The 26,231-nt window shown below is 36.6% G+C and overlaps 1 protein-coding gene across 4 annotated transcripts in view; it reads right to left on the bottom strand.

Moving 5' to 3' along the window:
• Nucleotides 1-26,231, bottom strand: part of PRKACB (protein kinase cAMP-activated catalytic subunit beta) — a 147,965-nt gene that overhangs the window by 6,236 nt on the left and 115,498 nt on the right. For all 4 annotated transcript variants that reach the window (XM_068540186.1, XM_068540184.1, XM_068540183.1 and 1 more), the window contains one exon: nucleotides 2,802-2,966. In XM_068540186.1, coding sequence (XP_068396287.1) covers nucleotides 2,802-2,966 — 165 coding nt within the window. The remainder of the gene's footprint in view (nucleotides 1-2,801; nucleotides 2,967-26,231) is intronic.

Genomic DNA, 26,231 nt, shown 5'->3' with positions numbered 1-26,231 from the left:
GGTAAAGCATAAAAGGCATTCCCATTCAAAAGAAGAACAAGATAAGACAGCTCAACAGGCCCACTGTTTTAAAATATTATTCTAGACATTCTAGCATATATAATAAAACAAAATGGAAATAAAAGATATAAATATTGAAAAAGAAGAGGCAAATGACCCCTCCGCCCACTGTGATTATCTGTCAATAAAATCCAAGGAAATCAGTAACAGAATTTATTTAGTAAGGTAGCCAATTGTAAGAAACATAGAAATGTTTTCTCCCGTGTGCTCTTGTAATGGGAGAGAAACACATTCACAGTAGCAACCAAAATATAAATTTAAGGAATAACTTTGAGAGAGAAATTGGACCTGTATGAGGGAAGGGGTTTCTAAAACTTTCTCAAAGGACAGAAAATATCTGGATAACTGCAGAAATATAACATGCTCATTAAAAAGAATCCTAAAGATTTTGGTTCTCTTCTAATTAATATACTGTAATCCCAATTAAGATCCCCCAATACAACATAAATATTTGGAAAGACCAATAAAACAGAGGAGTTATTGTTTAATGGGTACAGAGTTTCAGTTTTGCAAGAAGAAAAAGTTCTGGAGATGGATGGTGGTGATGGTGGCACAACAATATTAATGTACTTAATGCCACTGAACTGTACACTTACATATGGTTAAGATATTAAATTTTACGTTATGTGTACTTTACTACAATAAAACTGGAGAAAACTGAATTATGTATTTTTCATAAATATTTATAAGAATTCCACATATTAAATATATAAGTATTTTGAAAATTGAAATAAACATTATAAAGCTACATAAAATGGTGTGGTGGTGTGGGGTACAGTACAAGAAGAGACAAAAAGAGCTCATAAAAAATGAAGTTCAGAAACAGACTGAAGTATATAATAATTTAGTATTAGGAAAGGTGGAGTTTCAAATAAGGAGTCAGATAATTATTATTCAACAAATGCTAAGAGGATAATTGGTTAATTATTAAACAACAATAACAAAAAGAAGTTAGATCAAAAAGCACTAAAAGAAAATGTAGATTAAATAAGTCACCCAAATAGAATCTTGTAGTAGGTAGTAATTGTGATGTAATGGTCTGAAGCTAAGGGGAAAATGCAGGGTGGGAAGAAGTAGATCTACTACTGAAGGTGGTCACTGAAGTCATGGGAATAGACTGTGGTGAGGAAAAGCACAGAAAAAAGGAACAAATATGCCAACCGTTAATAGAGGTGCTGTCTGGATGATGGGATGATGATGATTTCAAATCTATTTACTTAACAGATTACTTGATGATAACTATATGAAACATACCTCAACCAGAAAGAAAAATAGAGCCTGGACCAATCTATTTAATCTTTCTCTCCAAATTACTCTTCCTTTTGCATCCTCTACCTTAATACAAATTGTAAGGATGAGAAATCTGATGCTTTAAAGTGGTTCAGTAATTTGCTTGAGATCTCACTCCTAATGGTTGTCTGATCTGGGATTCAGATCAATGTCTACCTACCTAACCCCAGAGTTCATGCTCGCTCTTTTCTGCCTTCTGAGGCAGAGTCTTCCTACTCCAAAATTGCTCAAAGCATGAAAGTTAAGCACATAATATGTAAAATCTATGAATATCTTATGAAACAATGTACTGTTCAGTGGTTTGGGACTTTGTTTTAATAACCACGTTAAAAGGTCTTTAAAGGGGTAATGTGATCTTGGAATTGGGAATCTGAAGAACTTGGAATCAAACATAGGCATTATTTAGCAGCTGTATGATTATGTTTAAAGCAGTTAGCTTTTCTGAGCCGATTCTCTTATCAGTAAGATGGGGAAAATGGTACCACCTATCCCATAGGATTACTTCAAAGATTAAAATGAGAAGTTACAGAGTTGCTTTCATTAATTTGAAAGTACTGCATTGGTGCTAGGAAATTTAGAAAAAACATGAAAATATAAAATATTTATTTATTAGATCTAAAATCTATTTTAAATTGCTTTGGACCTTGTTCTTGACTACATAACACAACCAGTTGAGATAATGATGCTAACGGCTATGTTTCATGAATTTAATGGTTAGAGAGTTTTTGAACCCCTTTGAGATGCAAAGGCTGTACTGCACTCACATTGTTTTGGTCTTGCTATATTTTCTATTTGCTGCATTCTAAAATTCTTTTAATGTTTTTAAAAAAATCTTTTATAAAAAATATAAATTAGAACTGTGCTATTAATAATTTGAGCATTTACACTTTTTTCCTAAGGAAATTCACTCATGTGGATGCATGGCATTATTAAATATGGCAAATTTCTGAAACATTAGAAGTTTTTGTTTTATGAAAAAAAAGAAAAAATTAACATATTCAAGATGAAAACACTTTATTCATACAAACTACCTTTAACTGGGCATTTGAGAAGCAAAAGGAGAGAGAAAAGTAATTCAGCACCGCAAAATCTTTTCTTAAACGTCTCAATTTATTACAAAGGTAAAGTAATAATGACTGAAAAATATCTGATGAATCCAGCACTTAAACGTTATTATATCTGGCTGTATGCCAATTCTGGGTAAGAGAATATATTTGTTTACATATCGTCCTACTAATGTGGCTTCACATCAGTTTTGAAGTGCAAACCATTACGACATTGTCTAATATATAATTGCCATGGCATTATGAAAAGAGGCATGGGTAGGAAAAATTTAACCAGGAAAACATTTCAATTGGTGGTCGAAATAGAATATACACTTTCCCTCTACTACATATAATTTAAACAGCAACTTTTAAAAAGCTTTTAAATTAAAGAAAGAAAAGCCTCACCTTCCTCTGGTAAATAGCAATCCAATCAGTTGTGGCAAACCACTTGTGAGTTTTTATATCACTCACACCATTCTTTAGATTTCCAAACCGCTTCGTCAGGTCCACCTGCAGCAGGTTCCTTAGAAGGTCCTTGAGATCTGAACTGAAGTGAGAAGGGAATCGAACCTGCAAAACAGACCATGTGGTAAAACACACATTCCAAAATTTTTTTTGAGGTGATAGATCATTATATAAACAAAAATATGTAGTGATGACCTTCAGATACTTTTAACTACACACTTCAGTCTCCATAGTAGTCTTTAAAAAAGAGAATTGAGTCAGTAAATTAAAACTGTTCTCTTAGGGCCTTGTTTTGGCCATGGACTCTCTTTAAGAACATGGACCCCTCTCCAGAAAAATGTGCATAACTACAGAACTTTTCCAGCAATGTCAGAAGGTTTACCCATCTTCAAGAGAGACCCCTTGGATCCCACATGATAAATCTTGTGTCTTAGCAACATACAAATTTAAACTTGAAATTTAAATAGAAAAAACACCATATGAAAGATATCAGTATGCACATTTTTGAAAGAGATGATCAAAAAGGAAGTCTAAAAATGACTATAAAAATCCACACTGCCTTTCATAGCATAGGAAACTACTCTTCTTTTACTTATGAGTGACTTTTAAAAATAATTCTGCTATTATGCAATAGTGCAAAAAATGATTTAGATTGGTTTAAAAGCATTTTCCACTTTCTAAACTGTGAAGACTTTACAATTAGTTGACTGGCCCCCAGCCTTAAAAACAAACAAAAAAACCCCAAATAACTGAAGATGTTATATATCAAGTAATCAATAAAATAAAGTACCAGTCATCGGAGACCTAGGTCTACTTTTTGTTTTGTTTAAACACATTCATCTCCTCTAACTCTCTACTCCAACCTAACTCCCAGTTCTCTCCCTATTATTAATATGGGTACTGAAAAATTAAATTAAAATGAGTACTACTAAAGGATGATATTAGAAGAAACAGCTGCATCTATGTCTCCTTACTCTTCCTTCATTACTACCACCTCTCCATTATCCTTTTCAACTGTGTTCAATCATTTCCACTGCCCTTGTCCCCATCACACACACAGGTATGTATGTGCGTATATCTACATGTCTGTGAGCACGTGCACTTTCATTTTAATCCCATTTTCCTATCGTGCACTTGTAGGTCCCATTTCATGTTCCCACCTTCACTAAATACAAACATTATTCTCTGGATTATCATGGCCTTAACTTCAAACTGACCATAAATCTCTGAAGAAATGCTTTAAAGGGTTAACAGATCCATTTCTGAACTTGCATTCTTTCTTTTGTTCTCTACAAGTGCCACCATCACCTTATAACTTGCAATGTGCATCATTACATTACCTCAGGTGATCTTCACAATGCACTCATTCATTTAACTATGCTGTAGTATTTGTGCATGTCTGTCTCACCCAGACTGTGAGCTTCTGGAGGGAAGGTACTATGCTATTTTTGTGTTTCTATTCCCAGGATTTATTAGATCACTTCAAATAATATACTTCATCCATTCCACAATTACCTATTGAGTACCTACTATGTACCAGGCACTGTTCTAGGTGTTGAATATACAACAGTGAGTAAAAACAAAGTCTGATTTCTTGGTACTTACATCCTAGTTGGATATAACATACTTGGTGAATATGGTATTAACTCTGTTCTAAAGATGGAGAAACTAAGATTTCAGAGACATTATATACCTTACCCAATCATTACACTATAAAGTAGCAGAGCTGGGACGAGAAATCTCGTCTTACAATTCCCAGCCTCATGAATTTTGCTCTTTATTACATTGTCTTCAAACATATAGAACTTCTTAATTTACATTCTGACTTTAAAAAGTTCAACATACTTGACATACATTCTCATGTTCTCAAAGCAGAAGTTAAATCATTAGGATGCAAAGCTAGAAATCTATGGCAGTGCTAGATTCATAACCATAGCCTTCTGACTGCCACTCTCCTGCTATTCTGTGAATAAATATTTCTCAAGTGTGGTCCTAGGGACCACTTTCATCTAAATCAACTGGGAAGTAGAGGATGATAATGCAGATTCCTGGGGCTTACTTCAGATGTTAATGGTATTGGGCCTGAAAATCTGAGCTTCTATCTCCAAGTAATTCATCTGTACATGAAAGCTTGAGAAGCACTATTTGCAACACTATTTACTATTTATGCAGAAGTTTTATTTTTTCTGCTAGTGACAGATCAAAAAACAATTTTAGTGTAAGTAATAAACTAAGTCACCATCATACCAGAGTAAAAGTAGTATTGTGTCAAGCAAACAAAGACTATTTGAAGGTTGAAGGTTTGGGGTCAACTCATATTAGCAACTAAAAAAACCTCATTTTTGCAAAGCCTATATTATTACAGATTATTAGATGTTTTATGTTCTAAAAAAAAAAAAAAAAAGACGTGAACTACCACCCTCTCTAGTTTTTGCTTTTGACACAATGGCTTATTAGAAGTTAGGCACTGTGCCAAACAGTTTATATGCACTGGCTCATAAAATCCAGAACATAACACCGAGGTAAATACGATTATTATCCCCACTTTATAGGTGATGCAATTAAGACCTACAGAGATTAAGTAATTTGCCCAGGATTGCAGAGATAATAAGTGGTAGAGCTACAATTGCAAACCAGGCACTCCAACTCCAGGATATACACCCTAGCTTCAGGTTGTTGTTAGGAACCTTATAAAAGACTGAAATTTTCATCTTAAAAATATTTGCTGCACATTTCCTCATTTATCCTACTTGGAATAAAAACTAGAGAATATTGGGTATTCAAAGACACACTGTCCACTTGAAAAATATCACGATTATTTATACAATGGTTATATTCTAATTTTGTTTAGATTCCAAAGAAATAACTTATTTGAAGTATACTTATCTTCATTTAGAATAGAGTTTGCATGAACTGTTCAATATAATATGTCAGTTATTCTCCACTTCATGATGTTCAGAATGGTAGACAGTGATGTACTACATATAAACTATCTTCTGAATTCAGGTAATATGCAATGCAATGGATGAAGAATATATACACCTGAATAAAGCAGTTTTTTATGTGGAATGCAGATACAGTGATGGTCTTGAATTAGTTAATAAGCACATTTATTTGGTTAATCCCCAGAACAGTGATTCTCAAATGGGGAATGGTGGTAGAGGGTTGTGATGGTAGATATCAGAATCATTTGGGAATCTTTTCAAATTCTAGACATGTCCTCCTCACCTCCACATCACACCCTCTTCTTCCCCAGAGATTATGATAGGTAGCCCACACTCCCATAGTAAGCCATGTTAATGATGGGAATCTGTCATACCCTTAAAGTCTACTGGAGGGGAAATAATGAGAATCATTGTGAAAGTATTTTTTCCATGATTGTTCTGAAATGTAATCAGAAATGGAGTTTCTTTGTTGACTGAACTTCCCAAAGAGCCACGTTGATTCATCAACTGAAATTAGCAAAAACTAGAAAATAAATGAAATTATGTTTTAAATGCAAGACCTTTATTTATAGTATGTTAACCTGGAAACACCAAAGACTTCTATAATGGGATGATTCAAAACTGTATCAAATTTTGATACTGTATTGTTTCTATCACTGTTATCAATTATAACTGCTGTAGATGTCAAAAGTAAAATCAGAATTCTAGAATACTGCAGCTAGAGGGAGCTTAATTTAGTCTAAACCTTCATTTTAAAGATGAGGAACCAAAAAAAAAAAAAAAAAAAAAAAAAAAAAAGATGAGGAACCTTCTTCTTTTTTTTTTTTTTTTTTAAAGAAAGATAAGGAACCCTAGCTCCAGTGAGACTACCAACTCAGTTAATTTCATTGTTGGGAAAATAACTTAATTCTTTTGACTCCTACATGTTTCTGCAGTCCATGATAGCACAAAATATATGATAGGGCAAATAATGTGAAAACAGCTGTAAAGAGCTAGATGTGGAAAAGAGACAGTCTAACCCCATTCAACCAGTAGATGTGAGTGATAAGGTTATTGGAAACTGGCATTATTTAACATGAAAGAGGTGTTTGTGCAATATGTACTCCCTAGAGTATTTACTGGGTCTTCTTTCCCCTAATAATTCCTGTTTAGGAATGTTTTGCAACCCTTAGAGACCAAGTTACTTCTGAGTTTCCTAATGATATATTCTTGAGAATAAATCTGTTTCTACAGTGAGGTACAGACACACACAACAAGCTTTTAACACATCATGTGTATTAAAATCATCTGTAATAATTTAAAAAATACAGATGTTTGGAATACACAGAAGACCAACAGAATCAGTATCTCTGAGAATGGGCATCTATTTCATGAAAGCTTCATGAAGGCAGAGACCACAGCTGATTTTCTGTATCCAGCACTAGTCTGTCATATACCATGAGCTTAATAAATATTTAATGAATGCATGAACTTAAATTCAACAAACACTGATTCAATACCGTCTATGTGCTAGGCACTGATGTGCTTGGGATATAGTAGTAAACCAAAGGGAGACAAAGATTCCTGCCTCCACAGTGTTTATATTCTAGTGAGAAAGAAACTTAGCAACAAGAGTGACCCTTTAAAAATGTTGTTATCCTGACAAAACCTTGCTTTGTAAGGTCTTTAATTTTTTACTCTGAAGAAAATGGGGAATCATTGCAAAGTTCTGAAAGGAGTAACAGGATCTGACTTAATGTTAGAGAGCAGTATCAGTGAAGGTGGTAAGAAGTAGTTGAATTCTGCGTATATTTTAAAGATAGAGCCAAAATGGTTTTCCTGTGCATCAAATATGGAGTGAGGACTCCAGGGTGTTTTGTCTTGAGTAACTGAAAGTAGCTGAAAGGATAATGTTGCCATCAACTGAGATGGGAAAGATGGTGGGAGGAACAGATTAGCTACGGAAAACAAAAATCTGTCAGTTTTAGGTTGAATTTGAGATATTTATTAGACCGCTGAGTGGAGATTTCAGGTAGGAAGTTGGATACAAAAGTCTGCAACTCAATAAGTCACGTATGGACGGAAAAAATGAATTTGGGAGCTGTCAGCTAGCATTAAAAGTCATAACGAGAATGAGACCACCAATGGAAGAAATGCAGAAAAAGAAGAGGATCAAGCCAAAGAGATTTAGAAGGAAAGATGAGTAATTCAGGAATAAAACTAAGAATTATGAAGAGTCACTGAAGCCAAGTGAAGGAGTAATGAATGAACCACTGAACTAGATTCTGTTTCTTTTTTTGCCACAAACTAGCTTTTATCTTTGGGCAATTCTGAGCCTTGATTTACCTACACATAGGATAAGGGAGTTAAATCAAGTAAAATGGAACATTCTTGTCATCTTAAAAATTCTACTAAGCTATTTCTTTAGTAGAAAGAATATCTGGGTTCCAATCCCAACTCCAGTTACATACATTCTCTATGCTTTAGGGCAAACTCTTTTACCTTTCTGAGTCTCACTTACCTCATCTATAAAATGATAAGAGTATATTTCATCTGGCAGGTATGAAAAGAAATTAGTTAACTTTTATGAAACGGCCTTTCTTTTTTTTTTTGGCTGTGCCATGCAGCTTTTGAGATCTTAATCTTAGTTCCCCAACCAGGGATTGAACCTAGGCCCACGCAGTGAAAGCACCAAGTCCTAACCACTGGACTGCCAGGGAACTCCCTGTGAAACTGCCTTGCATCTTGCAGGCACTAATTCAATACATGTTTCATTTTTTAAATCTTTTCATTAGGATGATATTTTAATGAACTGAAGTTGAATTTCTGAATCAAAGAAGGAACCTGGAAGTCAGCAATATCTATCATTATGTTTCCAGACTACCCAAGGGCACTTGTGCTAGAAAAGTCATTGGAGAGTGTAAGAAGTTCCTCTTTTCTTCTTGTCTCATGCTCCACCTGTTAAATTTGTACAACAAACACTCTCTTCTTTTCCTAAGGTTCTTAAATTTGATAGAGGCAGGGAGAAAATGGACAGCCATAACCGTTTTATAAGGACAGAATTGTGAATATAGCTGATACCTTAAACAACTTTGTCAAATTATATTACATAATATGTTAAAACAACTGTGAAATTCACTCTGAATTGAGCAAACAGAATATTGTTCTGCTTTCAGCACTGATTATAAAGTCTTGTACATTTTAGTTTTAGGAGTAACTATTACTTTCTAAAAATTTAAGAAGTTACATCCAAAAAGCAAATCAGTGCATGTTGTTACAGTACCCATACTGGGTGATTTAAATTCACTGACTCTTTTTTAACTTTAGAAATAAAATAAAACCAAAATCAAGTTTGTCTATACTCAGCTTAATCACAGAAATTACGAAGTTGATCTTTGATTGAAGAATAGAAAAATTTTACTGCTATTCTTCTGCAATTTATAGAGGAAAAGATTGTTCAACCAGTAACATTATCTTTTATGCATCAGGGTAAAATTTACTGGGCTTAAATGACTCAAAAGAGTTTGCATACAGTAAATAATCTGTTAACTTCTGTCCACATGCATACTGGAATAAATTTTGAGAAATCCTCTCTCTAAATTAGTACAGTTCAAGAAATCTACCATCCCAGTAAAAAAATTATCTAGAAAAACTGAGCATATACATTAGTTAATTTTTCAAAACACATAACAACTTTTCATACATTAGGCTTTCTAATAGATATGGTGCAAAGTTCCACACTGCCTCATAGGACCCAGGGAAAGTTTAATCAACCTGGATCCTATATATAAAAAGAAACATCTAGGACATTAACAAAATACTTATAAATAAATATTAGTACCATGATTGTGGGCTCTCTGATCTGTTCTTACCTATGCAGAAACAGTGCATAGACATAATGAATTCAGATGGTTGCAAAAGGTTATTACCCACCCCATCCTCATTCTATCCCCTGCAAAACAAGTTGCAATCATTTGCCCATAGGACCCCTAAGGTAAGGACTGTCTCAAAGCAGGTATTAAGAAGAATTTTAAATGTCCACAGCAAAGTGTTAAAACACGGCCCTGGATTTTATGTAAATGGTATAACTGTTTTTGTACTTCATGAAAATAACTCCTGCGTACTGTTAAGTCTCTTTAACTGTAGTCATGGCAAATAGAAAATGGCATTTTAATTTCTCCAAAAGCATTAACAATGGTACCTTAGAAAAAGTGTAGTGGTATATCTGTATATGTGTATATGACTTAGGAATACACAAAAAAGAGAAAATATAGCAGGCCTGAGACTGCTACCCTTCAGGAAGGCCTGCCTGCAAGTTTGGCACTTGGCAGGTATCTGGGAATTGGAATGGTGATTCAAAGTTCCAGACATTGAAAAGAAACTTCCTTAAATGACATGAGTGGCTCACTGTACCTAGACTGTTGGTACAAACAATATGGTTTATGCTGAACATCTGTTTTTGCTCTGGGAGTCTGGGATTTTGCTATGTGTTAGGTAGAGGGTGTATATGTGATCCCAATAAAACCCTTGGGCACTGAGTCTTTACTGTGCTTCTCTGATAGATAACATTTCATCCATGTTGCCAGATTTGTTGCTGGAGGAATGAAGTGTCCTTTTTGACTCCTTTGGGAGAGGACTCTTGAAAGCTTGTGCTGGTTTCCTCTGGACATTACCCCATGTGACTTTTGCCTTTGCTGATTTTAGTTTATAAACTTTCTTGTAAGGTACTTGTTACAATGAAAGGTATTCATTCCTTGAGTATTACTATATGCTGAATTTTGTGAGTCTTCCTAGTGCATCACCTAACCTGGGAATGATCTTGGGGACCTTGGACATAGAAGGGAAAAGCCATCTGGCTGCTAATCAACTACACTTCATGTGAATGTGGATTGCTCTTCAGGAAAAAATTAACTGACTCTTGGATCATTCTGTGTATACATATGTTTACAACTTTATATTTTTTATAGTGTCTCCTTGTACATTTTTGGTGCTCATTAAAAATGGAATAATATTTACTTCATACATAATGGAACTAAGAATTTTTTTAATTACATAAGTCAAAAACTCTAACTTTAAGGTTTCCACACAGCTGTTACTTGCCTGCCACCTTATTTGCAAATGTCATTTTTGAACACAACGTTAACTTTTGTATTAACAAGAGTAATGCAGCCAGATAGAGTTGCTGTGGAAACCATAACTGATTCTTGTATAGAGTATATGGCACTGAAGTATTAAATTTAAAGACTATATACAGAAACTTAGCATATGTATTGCTAGGATGAGGCACAGTTAATGTGGGAATTATAAGACTTTTCTGTTAACTATGCATTTCTAAACCTGAACCTTAATATTGCATGAATAATTTGACATTTAAATACCACCTCCAACTCCCTCTTGCGAGAGCACTGGAATCACAACTAACTACTGAACAATCATTGACAGAAAGACACTGGAACTCACCAAGAAAGATACCCCACATCCAAGACAAAGGAGAAGCTGCAATGAGATGGTAGGAGGGGCACAATCACAATAAAATCAAATCCCAAAACTGCTGGGTGGGCGACTCTCAACTGGAGAACAATTGTACCACAGAAGTCCACGCACTGGAGTGAAGGTTCTGAGCCCCAGGTCAGCCTTCTGAACCTGGGGGTCTGGCAATGGGAGGAGGAATCCTCAGAGAATCAGACTTGAAGGCCAATGGGGTTTGATTGCAGGACTTCGACAGGACTGGGGGAAACAGAGACTCCATTCTTGGAGGGCAGACACAAAGTAGTGTGTGCACCAGGACCCAGGGGGAAGGAGGAGTGACCCCACAGGAGACAGAACCAGACCTACCTGCTAGTGTTGGAGGGTCTCCTGTGGGGGGCGGGGTGGAGTGGCTGTGGCTCACTGCAGGGACAAGGACACTGGCAGCAGAAGTTCTGGGAAGTACTAATTGGAGTCAGCCCTCCTGGAGTCCGCCATTAGCCCCACCAAAGAGCCTGTAGGCACCACTGCTGGGTCGCCTCAGGCCAAACAGCCAACAGGGGGAGGGAACCCAGCCCCACCCATCAGCAGAGAAGCGGATTAAAGTTTTACTGAGCTCTGCCCACCAGAGGGATGCCCAGCTCTACCCACTACCAGTCCCTCCCATCAGGAAGCCTGCACAAGCCTCTTAGATAGCCTCATCCACCAGAGGGCAGACAGCAGAAGCAAGAAGAACTATAATCCTGTAGCCTGCAGAACGAAAACCACAATCACAGAAAGACAGACAAAATGAAAAGGCACAGGACTATGTCCCAGATGAAGGAACAAGATAAAACCTGAGAAAAACAACTAAATGAAGTGGAGATAGGAACTTTTCAGAAAATTCAGAATAATGATAGTGAAGATGATAGAGGCCCTTGGAAAAAGAATGGAGGCAAGGATCAAGAAGATGCAAGAAATGTTTAACAAAGACCTAGAAGAATTAAAGAACAAACAGAGATGAACAATACAATAACTAAAATGAAAAATACACTAGAAGGAATCAACAGCAGAATAACTGAGGCAGAAGAATGGATAAGTGACCTGGAAGACACAATGGTGGAAATCACTGCCGCAGAACAGAATAAAGAAAAAAGAATGAAAAGAAATGAAGACCGCCTAAGAGACTCTGGGACAACATTAAATGCGCCAACATTCACATTATAGGGGTCCCGGAAGGAAAAGAGAGAGAAAGGACGCAAGAAAATATTTGAAGAGATTATAGTAGAAAGCTTACCTAACGAGATTATAGTAGAAAACTTCCCTAACATGGGAAAGGAAATAGCCACCCAAGTCCAGGAAGCACAGAGAGTCCCAGGCAGGATAAACCCAAGGAGAAACAAGCCGAGACACATAGTAATCAAACTGAAAAAAATTAAAGACAAAGAAAAATGTTAAAATAAACAAGGGAAAAATGACAAATAGCATGCAAGGTAACGCCATACATTTAACAGCTGATTTATCAGGAGAATTCTGCAAGCCAGAAGGGAGTGGTATGATATATTTAAAGTGATGAAAGGGAACAACCTAAAACCAAGAATACTCTACCCAGCAAGAATCTCATTCAGATTCGACAGAGAAATCAAAAGCTTTACAGACAAGCAAAAGCTAAGAGAATTCAGCACCACCAAACCAGCTCTACAACAAATGCTACAGAATCTTCTCTAAGTGGGAAACACAAGAGAAGAAAAGGACCTACAAAAACAAACCCAAAACAATTAAGAAAATGGTAATAGGAACATACATATCGGTAATTACCTTAAATGTGAATGGATTACACACGCCAACCAAAAGACAGACTGGCTGAATGGATACAAAAACAAGACCCGTATATATGCTGTCTACAAGAGACCCACTTGAAACCTAGGGACACATACAGACTGAAAGTGAGGGGATGGAAAAAGATATTCCATGCAAATGGAAATCAAAAGAAAGCTGGAGTAGCAATTCTCATATAAGACAAAATAGACTTTAAAATAAAGACTATTACAAGAGACAAAGAAGGACACAACATAATAATCATGGGATCAATCCAAGAAGAAGATATAACAATTGTAAATATTTATGCACCCAATATAGGAGCACCTCAATACATAAGGCAAATGCTAACAGCCGTAAAAGGGGAAATCAACAGTAACACAATCATAGTATGGGACTTTAACAGCCCACTTTCACCAATGGACAGATCATCCAAAATGAAAATAAATAAGGAAACACAAGCTTTAAATGACACAATAGACCAGATAGGTTTAATTGATATTTATAGGACATCCCCCCCCAAAACAGAAGATTACACTTTCTTCTCAAGTGCTCATGGAACATTCTCCAGAATAGATCACACCTTGGGTCACAAATCAAGCATTGGTAAATTTACGAAAACTGAAATCATATCAAGCATCTTTTCCAACCACAATGCTATGAGATTAGAAATAAATTATAGGAAAAACAAAAAATGTAAAAAACACAAACACACGGAGGCTAAAAAATACGTTACTAAATAACCAAGAGATCACTGAAGAAATCAAAGAGGAAATCAAAAAATACCTAGAGACAAATGACAACGAAAACATAATGACCCAAAACCTATGGGATGCAGCAAAAGCAGTTCGAAGAGGGAAGACTATAGGAATACAATCCTACCTCAAGAAACCAGAAAAATCTCAAATAAACAATCTAACCTTACACCTAAAGGAACTAGAGAAAGGAGAACAAACAAAACCCAAAGTTAGTAGAAGGAAAGAAATCATAAAAATCAGATCAGAAATAAATCAAATAGAAATGAAGAAAACAATAGCAAAGATCAATGAAAGTAAAAGCTGGTTCATTGAGAAGATAAGCAAAATTGATAAACCTTTAGCCAGACTCATCAAGAAAAAGAGGGAGAGGACTCAAATCAATAAAATTAGAAATGAAAAAGGAGAAGTTACAACGGACAGTGCAGAAATACAAAGCATCCTAAGAGACTACTACAAGCAACGATATGCCAATAAAATGGACAACCTGGAAGAAATGGACAAATTCTTAGAAAAGTACAACCTTGAGAGACTGAACCAGGAAGAAAGAGAAATTATAAACAGACCAATCACAAGTAATGAAATTGAAACTGTGATTAAAAATCTTCCAATAGAAGATGGTGGAAGAGTAAGAGAAGATGGCGGAAGAGTAAGACGCGGAGATCACCTTCCTTCCCATAGATACATTAGAAATACATCTACACGTGGAACTGCTCCTACAGAACACCCACTGAACACTGGCAGAAGACCTCAGACCTCCCAAAAGGCAAGAAACTCCCCACGTACTTGGGTAGGGCAAAAGAAAAAAAGAAAAAACAGAGATAAAAGAATAGGGACAGGACCTGCACCAGTGGGAGGGAGCCATGAAGGAGGAAAGGTTTCTACACGCTAGGAAGCCCCTTCGCGGGCGGAGACTGCGGGTGGCAGAGGGGGAAGCTTCGGAGCCATGGAGGAGAGCGCAGCCACAGGGGTGCGGAAGGCAAAGCGGAGAGATTCCCGCACAGAGGATCGGTGCCGAGAAGCACTCACCAGCCCGAGAGGCTTGTCTGCTCACCCGCCAGGGCGGGCGGGGGCTGGGAGCTGAGGCTCGGGCTTCGGTCGGATCACAGGGAGAGGACTGGGGTTGGCGGCATGAACACAGCCTGAAGGGGTTAGTGCACCACAGCTAGCCGGGAGGGAGTCCGGGAAAAAGTCTGCAGCTGCCGAAGAGGCAAGAGACTTTTTCTTGCCTCTTTGTTTCCGGGTGGGCAAGGGGAGGAGATTACCAGCGCCGCTTAAAGGAGCTCCAGAGACAGGCGCAAGCCACGGCTATCAGCGCGGACCCCAGAGATGGGCATGAGACGCTAAGGCTGCTGCCGCCGCCACCAAACAGCCTGTGAGCGAGCACAGGTCACTCTCCACACCGCCCCTCCCGGGAGCCGGTGCAGCCCGCCATGGCCCGGCTCCCGTGATCCGCGGACAACTTCCCCGGGAGAACGCACGGCGTGCCTCGGGCTGGTGCAACGTCATGCCGGCCTCTGCCATCGCAGGCTCGCCCCGCATCCGTATCCTTCCCTTCTCCCCGCCCGAGTGAGCCAGAGCCCCCGAAGCAGCTGCTCCTTTAACCCCGTTCTGTCCGGACGGGGAACAGACGCCCTCAGGCGACCTACACGCAGAGGCGGGTCCAAATCCAAAGCTGAACCCCGGGAGCTGTGCGAACAAAGAAGAGAAAGGGAAATCTCTCCCAGCAGCCTCAGAATTAGCGGATTAAAACTCCACAAACAACTTGAAGTGCCTGCATCTGTTGAATACCTGAATAGACAACGAATCATCCCAAATTCAGGAGGTGGACTTTGGGAGCAGGATATATTAATTTTTCCCCTTTTCCTTTTTTTGTGAGTGTATATGTGTATGCTTCTGGGTGAGATTTTGTCTGTATAGCTTTGCTTTATAATAGCTTTATTTTATTTTATTTTATCCTCTTTTTTTCTTTCCTTCTATTTTTTCTCCCTTTTTCTCTGAGCCATGTGGATGAAAGGCTCTTGGTGCTCCAGCCAGGCATCAGGGCTGTGCCTCTGAGGTGGGAGAGCCAACTTCAGGACACTGGTCCACAAGAGACCTCCCAGCTCCACGTAATACCAAACGGCGAAAATCTCTCTGAGATCTCCATCTCAACATCAAGACCCAGCTTCACTCAACGACCAGCAAGCTACAGTGCTGGACACCCTATGCCAAACAACTAGCAAGACAGGAACACAGCCCCATCCATTAGCAGAGAGGCTGCCTAAAATCATAATAAGGCCACAGACACCCCAAAACACACCACCAGACGTGGACCTGCCCACCAGAAAGACAAGATCCAGCCTCATCCACCAGAACACAGGCACTAGTCCCCTCCACCAGGAAGCCTACGCAACCCACTGAACCAACCTTAGCCACTGGGGACAGATACCAAAAACAACAGGAACTACGAACCTGCAGCCTGTGAAAAGGAGACCCCAAACACAGTAAGATAAGCAAAATGAGAAGACAGAAAAAAACACAGCAGATGAAGGAGCAGGGTCAAAACACACCAGACCTAACAAATGAAGAGGAAATAGGTAGTCTACCTGAAAAAGAATTCAGAATAATGATAGTAAGGATGATCCAAAATCTTGGAAAAAGAATAGACAAAATGCAAGAAACATTTAACAAGCACGTAGAAGAACTAAAGAGGAACCAAGCAACGATGAAAAACACAATAAATGAAATTAAAAATACTCTAGACGGGAACAATAGCAGAATAACTGAGGCAGAAGAAAGGATAAGTGACCTGGAAGATAAAATGGTGGAAATAACTACTGCAGAGCAGAATAAAGAAAAAAGAATGAAAAGAAATGACGACAGTCTCAGAGACCTCTGGGACAACATTAAATGCACCAACATTCGAATTATAGGGGTCCCAAAAGAAGAAGAGAAAAAGAAACGGACTGAGAAAATATTTGAAGAGATTATAGTTGAAAACTTCCCTAATATGGGAAAGGAAATAGTTAATCAAGTCCAGGAAGCACAGAGAGTCCCATACAGGATAAATCCAAGGAGAAACATGCCAAGACACATATTAATCAAACTACCAAAACTTAAATATAAAGAAAACATATTAAAAGCAGCGAGGGAAAAACAACAAATAACACACAAGGGAATCCCCATAAGGTTAACAGCTGATCTTTCAGCAGAAACTCTGCAAGCCAGAAGGGAGTGGCAGGATATACTTAAAGTGATGAAGGAGAAAAACCTACAACCAAGATTACTCTACCCAGCAAGGATCTCATTCAGATTTGATGGAGAAATTAAAACCTTTACAGACAAGCAAAAGCTGAGAGAGTTCAGCACCACCAAACCAGCTTTAAAACAAATGCTAAAGGAACTTCTCTAGGCAAGAAACACAAGAGAAGGAAAACACCTACAATAAGAAACCCAAAACATTTAAGAAAAGGGGAATAGGAACATACATGTCGATAATTACCTTAAATGTAAATGGATTAAATGCTCCCACCAAAAGACACAGACTGGCTGAATGGATACAAAAACAAGACCCATATATATGCTGTCTACAAGAGACCCACTTCAGACCTAGAGACACATACAGACTGAAAGTGAGGGGATGGAAAAAGATATTCCATGCAAATGAAATCAAAAGAAAGCTGGAGTAGCAATTCTCATATCAGACAAAGTAGACTTTAAAATAAAGACTATTACAAGAGACAAAGAAGGACACTATATAATGATCAAGGGATCGATCCAAGAGGAAGGTATAACAATTGTAAATATTTATGCACCCAACATAGGAGCACCTCAATACATAAGGCAAATACTAACAGCCATAAAAGGGGAAATTGACAGCAACACAATCATAGTAGGGGACTTTAACACCCCACTTTCACCAATGGACAGATCATCCAAAATGAAAATAAATAAGGAAATACAAACTTTAAATGATACATTAAACAAGATGGACTTAATTGATATTTATAGGACATTCCACCCAAAAACAACAGAATACACATTCTTCTCAAGCACTCATGGAACATTCTCCAGGATAGATCATATCTTGGGTCACAAATCAAGCCTTGGTAAATTTAAGAAAATTGAAATCGTATCAAGTATCTTTTCCGACCACAATGCTATGAGACTAGATATCAATTACAGGAAAAGATCTGTAAAAAATACAAACACATGGAGGCTACACAATACACTACTTAATAACGAAGTGATCACTGAAGAAATCAAAGGGGAAATCAAAAAATACCTAGAAACAAATGACAATGGAGACACGATGACCCAAAATCTATGGGATGCAGCAAAAGCAGTGCTAAGAGGGAAGTTTATAGCAATACAAGCCTACCTCAAGAAACAGGAAACATCTCGAATAAACAACCTAACCTTGCACCTAAAGCAATTAGAGAAAGAAGAACAAAAAAACCCCAAAGCTAGCAGAAGGAAAGAAATCATAAAGATCGGATCAGAAATAAATGAAAAACAAATGAAAGAAACAATAGCAAAGATCAATAAAACTAAAAGCTGATTCTTTGAGAAGATACACAAAATTGATAAACCACTAGCCAGACTCACCAAGAAAAAAAGGGAGAAGACTCAAATCAACAGAATTAGAAATAAAAAAGAAGTAACAACTGACACTGCAGAAATGCAAAGGATCATGAGAGATTACTACAAGCAACTATATGCCAATAAAATGGACAACCTGAAAGAAATGGACAAATTCCTAGAAATGCACAACCTGCCGAGACAGAACCAAGAAGAAATAGAAAATATGAACAGACCAATCACAAGCACTGAAATTGAAACTGTGATTAAAAATCTTCCAACAAACAAAAGCCCAGGACCAGATGGCTTCACAGGCGAATTCTATCAAACATTCAGAGAAGAGCTAACACCTATCCTTCTCAAACTCTTCCAAAATATTGCAGAGGGAGGAACACTCCCAAATTCATTCTACGAGGCCACCATCACCCTGATACCAAAACCAGACAAAGATGTCACAAAGAAAGAAAACTACAGGCCAATATCACTGATGAACATAGATGCAAAAATCCTCAACAAAATACTAGCAAACAGAATCCAACAGCACATTAAAAGGATTATACACCATGATCAAGTGGGGTTTATTCCAGGAAAGCAAGAATTCTTCAATATACGCAAATCAATCAACGTGATACATCATATTAACAAATTGAAGGAGAAAAACCATATGATCATCTCAATAGATGCAGAGAAAGCTTTCGACAAAATTCAACACCCATTTATGATAAAAGCCCTGCAGAAAGTAGGCATAGAGGGAACTTTCCTCAACATAATAAAGGCCATATATGACAAACCCACAGCCAACATTGTCCTCAATGGTGAAAAACTGAAACCATTTCCACTAAGATCAGGAACAAGACAAGGTTGCCCACTCTCACCACTATTATTCAACATAGTTTTGGAAGTGTTAGCCACAGCAACCAGAGTAGAAAAAGAAATAAAAGGAATCCAAATCGGAAAAGAAGAAGTAACGCTGTCACTGTTTGCAGATGACATGATACTATACATAGAGAATCCTAAAGATGCTACCAGAAAACTACTAGAGATAATCAATGAATTTGGTAAAGTAGCAGGATACAAAATTAATGCACAGAAATCTCTTGCATTCCTATACACTAATGATGAAAAATCTGAAAGTGAAATTAAGAAAACACTCCCATTTACCATTGCAACAAAAAGAATAAAATATCTAGGAATAAACCTACCTAAGGAGACAAAAGACCTGTATGCAGAAAATTATAAGACACTGACGAAAGAAATTAAAGATGATACAAATAGATGGAGAGATATACCATGTTCTTGGATTGGAAGAATCAACATTGTGAAAATGACTCTACTACCCAAAGCGATCTAAAGATTCAATGCAATCCCTATCAAACTACCACTGGCATTTTTCACAGAACTAGAACAAAAAATTTCACAATTTGTATGGAAACACAAAAGACCCCGAATAGCCAAAGCAATCTTGAGAACGAAAAATGGAGCTGGAGGAATCAGGCTCCCTGACTTCAGACTATATTACAAAGCTACAGTAATCAAGACAGTTTGGTACTGGCACAAAAACAGAAATATAGATCAATGGAACAGCATAGAAAGCCCAGAGATAAACCCACGCACATATGGTCACCTTATCTTTGATAAAGGAGGCAAGCATATACAGTGGAGAAAAGACAGCCTCTTCAATAAGTGGTACTAGGAAAACTGGACAGGTACATGTAAAGGTATGAAATTAGAACACTCCCTGACACCGTACACAAAAATAAACTCAAAATGGATTAAAGACCTAAGTGTAAGGCCAGACACTATAAAACTCTTAGAGGAAAACACAGGCAGAACACTCTATGACATAAATCACAGCAAGATCCTTTTTGACCCAGCTCCTAGAGAAATGGAAATAAAAACACAAATAAACAAATGGGACCTAATGAAACTTAAAAGCTTTTGCACAGCAAAGGAAACCATAAACAAGAGCAAAAGACAACCCTCAGAATAATGGGAGAAAATATTTGCAAATGAAGCAACTGACAAAGGATTAATCTCCAAGATTTACAAGCAGCTCATGCAGCTCAATAACAAAAAAACAAACAACCCAATCCAAAAATGGGCAGAAGACCTAAATAGACATTTCTCCAAAGAAGATATACAGATTGGCAACAGACACATGAAAGAATGCTCAACATCATTAATCATTAGAGAAATGCAAATCAAAACTACAATGAGATATCATCTCACACCGGTCAGAATGGCCATCATCAAAACATCTAGAAACAATAAATGCTGGAGAGGGTGTGGAGAAAAGGGAACACTCTTGCACTGTTGGTGGGAATGTAAATTGATACAGCCACTATGGAGAACAGTATGGAGGTTCCTTAAAAAACTAAAAATAGAACTACCATACGACCCAGCAATCCCACTACTGGGCATATACCCTGAGAAAACCATAATTCAAAAAGAGTCATGTACCAAAATGTTCATTGCAGCTCTATTTACAATAGCCAGGACATGGAAGCAACCTAAGTGTCCATCATCGGATGAATGGATAAAGAAGATGTGGCACATATATACAATGGAATATTACTCACCCATAAAAAGAAATGAAATGGAGGTATTTGTAGTGAGGTGGACGGAGTTAGAGTCTGTCATACAGAGTGAAGTAAGTCAGAAAGACAAAAACAAATACAGTATGCTAACACATATATATGGAATCTAAGGGAAAATAAAGGTCATGAAGAACCTAGTGGCAAGATGGGAATAAAGACACAGACCTACTAGAGAATGGACTTGAGGATATGGGGAGGGGGAGGAGTAAGATGTGACAGGGTGAGAGAGTGGCATAGACATATATACACTACCAAACGTAAAATAGATAGCTAGTGGGAAGCAGCCACATAGCACAGGGAGATCAGCTCGGTGCTTTGTGACCACCTAGAGGGGTGGGATAGGGAGGGTGGGAGGGAGGGAGATTCAAGAGGGAAGAGATATGGGAACATATGTACATGTATAACTGATTCACTTTGTTAAAAGCAGAAACTAACACACCATTGTAAAGCAATTATACTCCAATAAAGATGTTTAAAAAAAAAAAAATTTCCAATAAACAAAAGTCCAGGACCAGATGGCTTCACAGGTGAATTCTATCAAACATTTAGAGAAGAGCTAACACCCATCCTCCTCAAACTCTTCCAAAAAATTACAGTGTAAGGAACATTCCCAAACTCATTCTACGAGGCCATAATCACCCTGATACCAAAACCAGACAAAGATACTACAAAAAAAGGAAATTACAGACCAATATCACTGATGAATACAGATACAAATATCTTCAACAAAATACTAGCAAACAGAATCCAGCAACACATTAAAAGGATCATACACCACGATCAAGTGGCATTTATCCCAGGGATGCAAGGATTCTTCAATATACACAAGTCAATCAATGTGACACACCATATTAACAGATTGAAGGATAAAAACCATATAATCATCTCAATAGATGCAGAAAAAGCTACAGTAATCGAGACAATATGGTATTGGCACAAAAACAGAAATATAGATCAATGGAACAGGATAGAAAGCTGAGATAAACCCACGCACCTATGGTCAACTAATCTATGACAAAGGAGGCAAGGATATACAATGGAGAACAGACAGTCTCTTCAGTAAGTGGTGCTGGGAAAACTGGACAGCTACATGTAAAAGAATGAAATTAGAACACTCCCTAACACCATATGCAAAAATAAACTCAAAATGGATTAAAGACCTAAATGTAAGACCGGACACTATAAAACCCTTAGAGGAAAGCATAGGAAGAACACTCTATGACATAGATCACAGCAAGATCTTTTTTGACCCACCTCCTAGAGTAATGGAAATAAAAACAAAAATAAACAAATGGGACCTAATGAAACAAAAGCTCTTGCACAGCAAAGAAAACCATAAATAAGACAAAAAGACAACCTCCAGAATGGGAGAAAATATTTGCAAACGAATCAACAGGCAAAGGATTAATCTCCAAAATATATAAACAGTTCATGCAGATCAGTATCAAAAACACAAAGAACCCAATCAAAAAATGGGCCGAAGACCTAAATAGACACTTCTCCAAAGAAGACATACAGATGGCCAAGAGGCACAGGAAAAGCTGCTCAACATCATTAATTATTAGAGAAATACAAATCAAAACTACAATGAGGTATTACCTCACACCGATTAGGATGGGCATCATCAGAAAGTCTACAAACAATAAGTGCGGAGAGGGTGTGGAGAAAAGGCAACCCTCTTGCACTGTTGGTGGGAATGTAAATTGATGCAGCCACTATGGAGAACAGTATGGAGGTTCCTTAAAAAACTAAAAATATACTTACCATATGACCCAGCAATCGCACTAATGGACATATACCCAGAGAAAACCATAATTCAAAAAGACACATGCACCCCAATATTCACTGCAGCATTATTTACAATAGCCAGGTCATGGAAAGAAGCTAAATGTCCATCAACAGACAAATATATAAAGAAGATGTGGTACATATATACAACGGAATATTACTCAGCCATAAAAAGGAACAAAATTGGGTTATTTGTAGAGACATGGAGGGACCTAGAGAGTGTCATACAGAGTGAAGTTAAGTCAGAAAGAGAAAAACAAATATCATATATTAACGCATATATGTGGAATCTAGAAAAATGGTACAGATGAACCAGTTTGCTAGGCAGAAAAAGAGACACAGATGTAGAGAACAAATGTATGGACACCAAGCGGGGGAAGCAGGGGGCAGGGGTGGTGGGATGAATTGGGAGATTGAGATTGACATATATACACTAATATGTGTAAAATAGTTAAATAATAAGAACTTGCTGTATAGCACAGGGAAATCCACTTCGCTGTACAGTAGAAACTAACACAACATTGTAAAACAACTATACCCCAATAAAAATAAATAAATACCACCTCCTCTGTTTTTTTTAAAGGCAAAATATGTGTAGGAGAGGATCTAACAAGCTGATTGATCATCTTTCTGTGCATTTATAAATACCAATTTGAATTAAAATATTGTAAATAGAGAAAGAACATAAAAATCTAATGTTCAAATATATGTACTTTAGTGAATTAATCACTTCATTAAACACATTTCATTTAACTTTGATAAGTCAATGATACCTATAATCTTTATAACATGGTTTCCAAAAATATAATCAACATAAAATATTGTTGCATAAAATACCATGCTTTTTAAAAAAAGAAAAAAATTGTGAATGAAAAGTATATTTTTAAATGTTATTTGATATCATTAAAACCATTAAAAAATTTAAATACAAATACAGGATCTGTAAGACCAAAACTGGATTTTCAATGACTTGAACAATTAAAAAATTTGAAAACAAGTTCGTCTCCAATTTGACTTTTAGCTACTAACTAGAGAGACAATAATACTTTGTAATGTGGATAGAGATAACTTCTAGTTTGGATTTGAGTGCTGAAACAGATGGTTTTATTGGGAAATGTGAATATGATTTTACATTCAAATAATACAGATCCTAGAGATCACTTAATAACAATTATTTTGTTTTCATGAGTTCTACTTTAAATGCATAAAGGGAACAAGGAATGAAAACTTTACATCCAATATGGGGAGAGATAATCTGGCACCTTTAGTTAAAAACAATAGTACACCAAACACCCTATCGTATTCCTAATAAATAAAGGAAAAAAATCAGATATTGTGATATGAGAAAATTTTATGTTGCTACTCTTCTCTTCTAAGGTGACCAGGATTTAAACTGTTACAATTTTAGAATTTATGCAGATTTAAATTTAAACCGTGTGCTACCACTGGATTCTAAATGTTAAAGTTTGATATGAAATAAAAACACATTCATAAGCAGCCAAAAAAATTTACACAATGTACAATGATTGGCAAACAGAGGCCAATTCATACAGATGAAGATACATTTGTTTTAGCTAAAACAATTTTTCTAAGTAAATAAAATTTAGTTATGACAGCATCCTTGTCAGAAAATTTGATTCCTCCTATGAAATTAAGTATAAATAAAAGCAATGTAGTAAAGATTCAGGAACTCTGTAATTAACTGTAATTATTTGGAACTATTACTATAATTTCTGCATTCTTAGTCTTTGTACTAGTAAAATATGCTTCTCCCATTAAGTTATTTAAAAGTATTTTAGTCCTCTCATTATTCTTCATATGACCTTTGGCCTTATTTTCTCTTGAGATTTTACATAATCACTTCTCAAATTCTTAAAAAATAAATCACTGCCTTGTCTATTAATTTTTCTGGATTTTTTGTTTTGTTCATCTCAAAAGTTCTCTTACTTTGACTTTAATATTCTGCTGGGTGAAAACGATTACAAATGTAAGAAACCTGAAGCTTAGAGATCTACAAATGTAGCAGGGACAGCAGTTAATACTTAATTACCTAAATATCAATACTTCGTTCTGCCTTTCTATATTACTTTAGTGTGAATCTTTCAAAAACCTACCTTAGTTAGCTGTAAGAGGTATTTATTTTTTACCTTTGACATAGTTGAAGTATGTGTTCTTTAGTTAGTCCCCTAGTTTGTGAACCTGCCATAATATAAAACTTCCCCCCATAAAATACAGTAAAATATAACTGAAAATCTTGTGATCCCTGTAGACTGCATATGCACTATGACGTATGGAACAACACTGTGTTGAGATGTGGGTTCTAGGTGGCCGGAGAGACTCATTCTATTGGTGTCTTGTTCCATCCAGATATTTAAATTTGGGTCTTAGTAAAAAAGATAAATTATTATATTATGGACATTCAAGGTAGCTTCTGAATAGCTGACATTATAAATTTTAAGTTCATGAATGCTAAGGGTCAGCTTTCATATGAAATATAGAACATGAATCTGGCTGAGATATAAAGAAACAGATTTTCTTCTATCTCCTTCCAGATTCTTTAGGTTGATTAGGCTTATCTCTGCCTTAGAAGGTCACAAAATACAAAAAAGTCAACTATATCACATCTCAGGGAATGTCATGTCAAGACTGATGTTATATCATCAAAAACAAACACATAAACAAAAACAAACTAATAGAGCGTACCACATGTAGGAAAAGGAAAAATAAGGAAATATAAGGAAACTATCCCTTCCCATGAACTCTGTCATAAATGCATAGAAGGCCTTCCGGGAATTTTTGAAAGCCTACTGAATCAGGCTCATCTCTATTAAAACTGACTGCAGTATTTTTAAAAAGGATCTAATGCATGAGTTACGGCAAGAGTGAATGATTGCCTTTAAACAAAATAAGCTTGGAAACAAAATTAGGGATTATAAATGCAAAAGAAGAAAGGTTTGTGGAGTAATTACAAAATGTAAAATACTCTGACTTATAGTACATCTACTTATATCCAAGAAGAATTAATGTTAATTTCATATTTGCTAAAGATCAATGGCAATTATAATCACGTTAACATGAAAAACTGTTTACATCATTTATATGAATTCCCATCTTAAAAAGGCTTATCTATTCTATGTCTACGTCCAATTTTGTCATGTTTGACATAATTCAAACAAGTCTCTCCTAAAAAAGCAACGGCATATAAAAACAGCCCCTAAAACTTCTCTCCAAGCAGATACCCACATGAAATAACTAACAATTTTTATTTATTTGAAGGAATATGGAAGAATTAGGGCTATGATCCTGTGTTTTACAAGCGATAAAAATGCTAATAGTGGAAACTGCTTTATTATTTTGCTAATATGTTTGTAAAATTGCCCTTTTTTACTTAAAAGACTTCAATTATTCAGTATTTACGCTATCTTAAAGGAGTGCTGCTCATTTAAGCTGCTAAATATAAGGGCAGCAACTATAGATATT

This window comes from Eschrichtius robustus, chromosome 3 (assembly GCF_028021215.1).
Source record: "Eschrichtius robustus isolate mEscRob2 chromosome 3, mEscRob2.pri, whole genome shotgun sequence".
NCBI lineage: Eukaryota > Metazoa > Chordata > Mammalia > Artiodactyla > Eschrichtiidae > Eschrichtius > Eschrichtius robustus.
The sequence above is the reverse complement of the archived record's forward strand: the minus strand, read 5'-3'. Positions and strand labels throughout refer to the sequence as shown.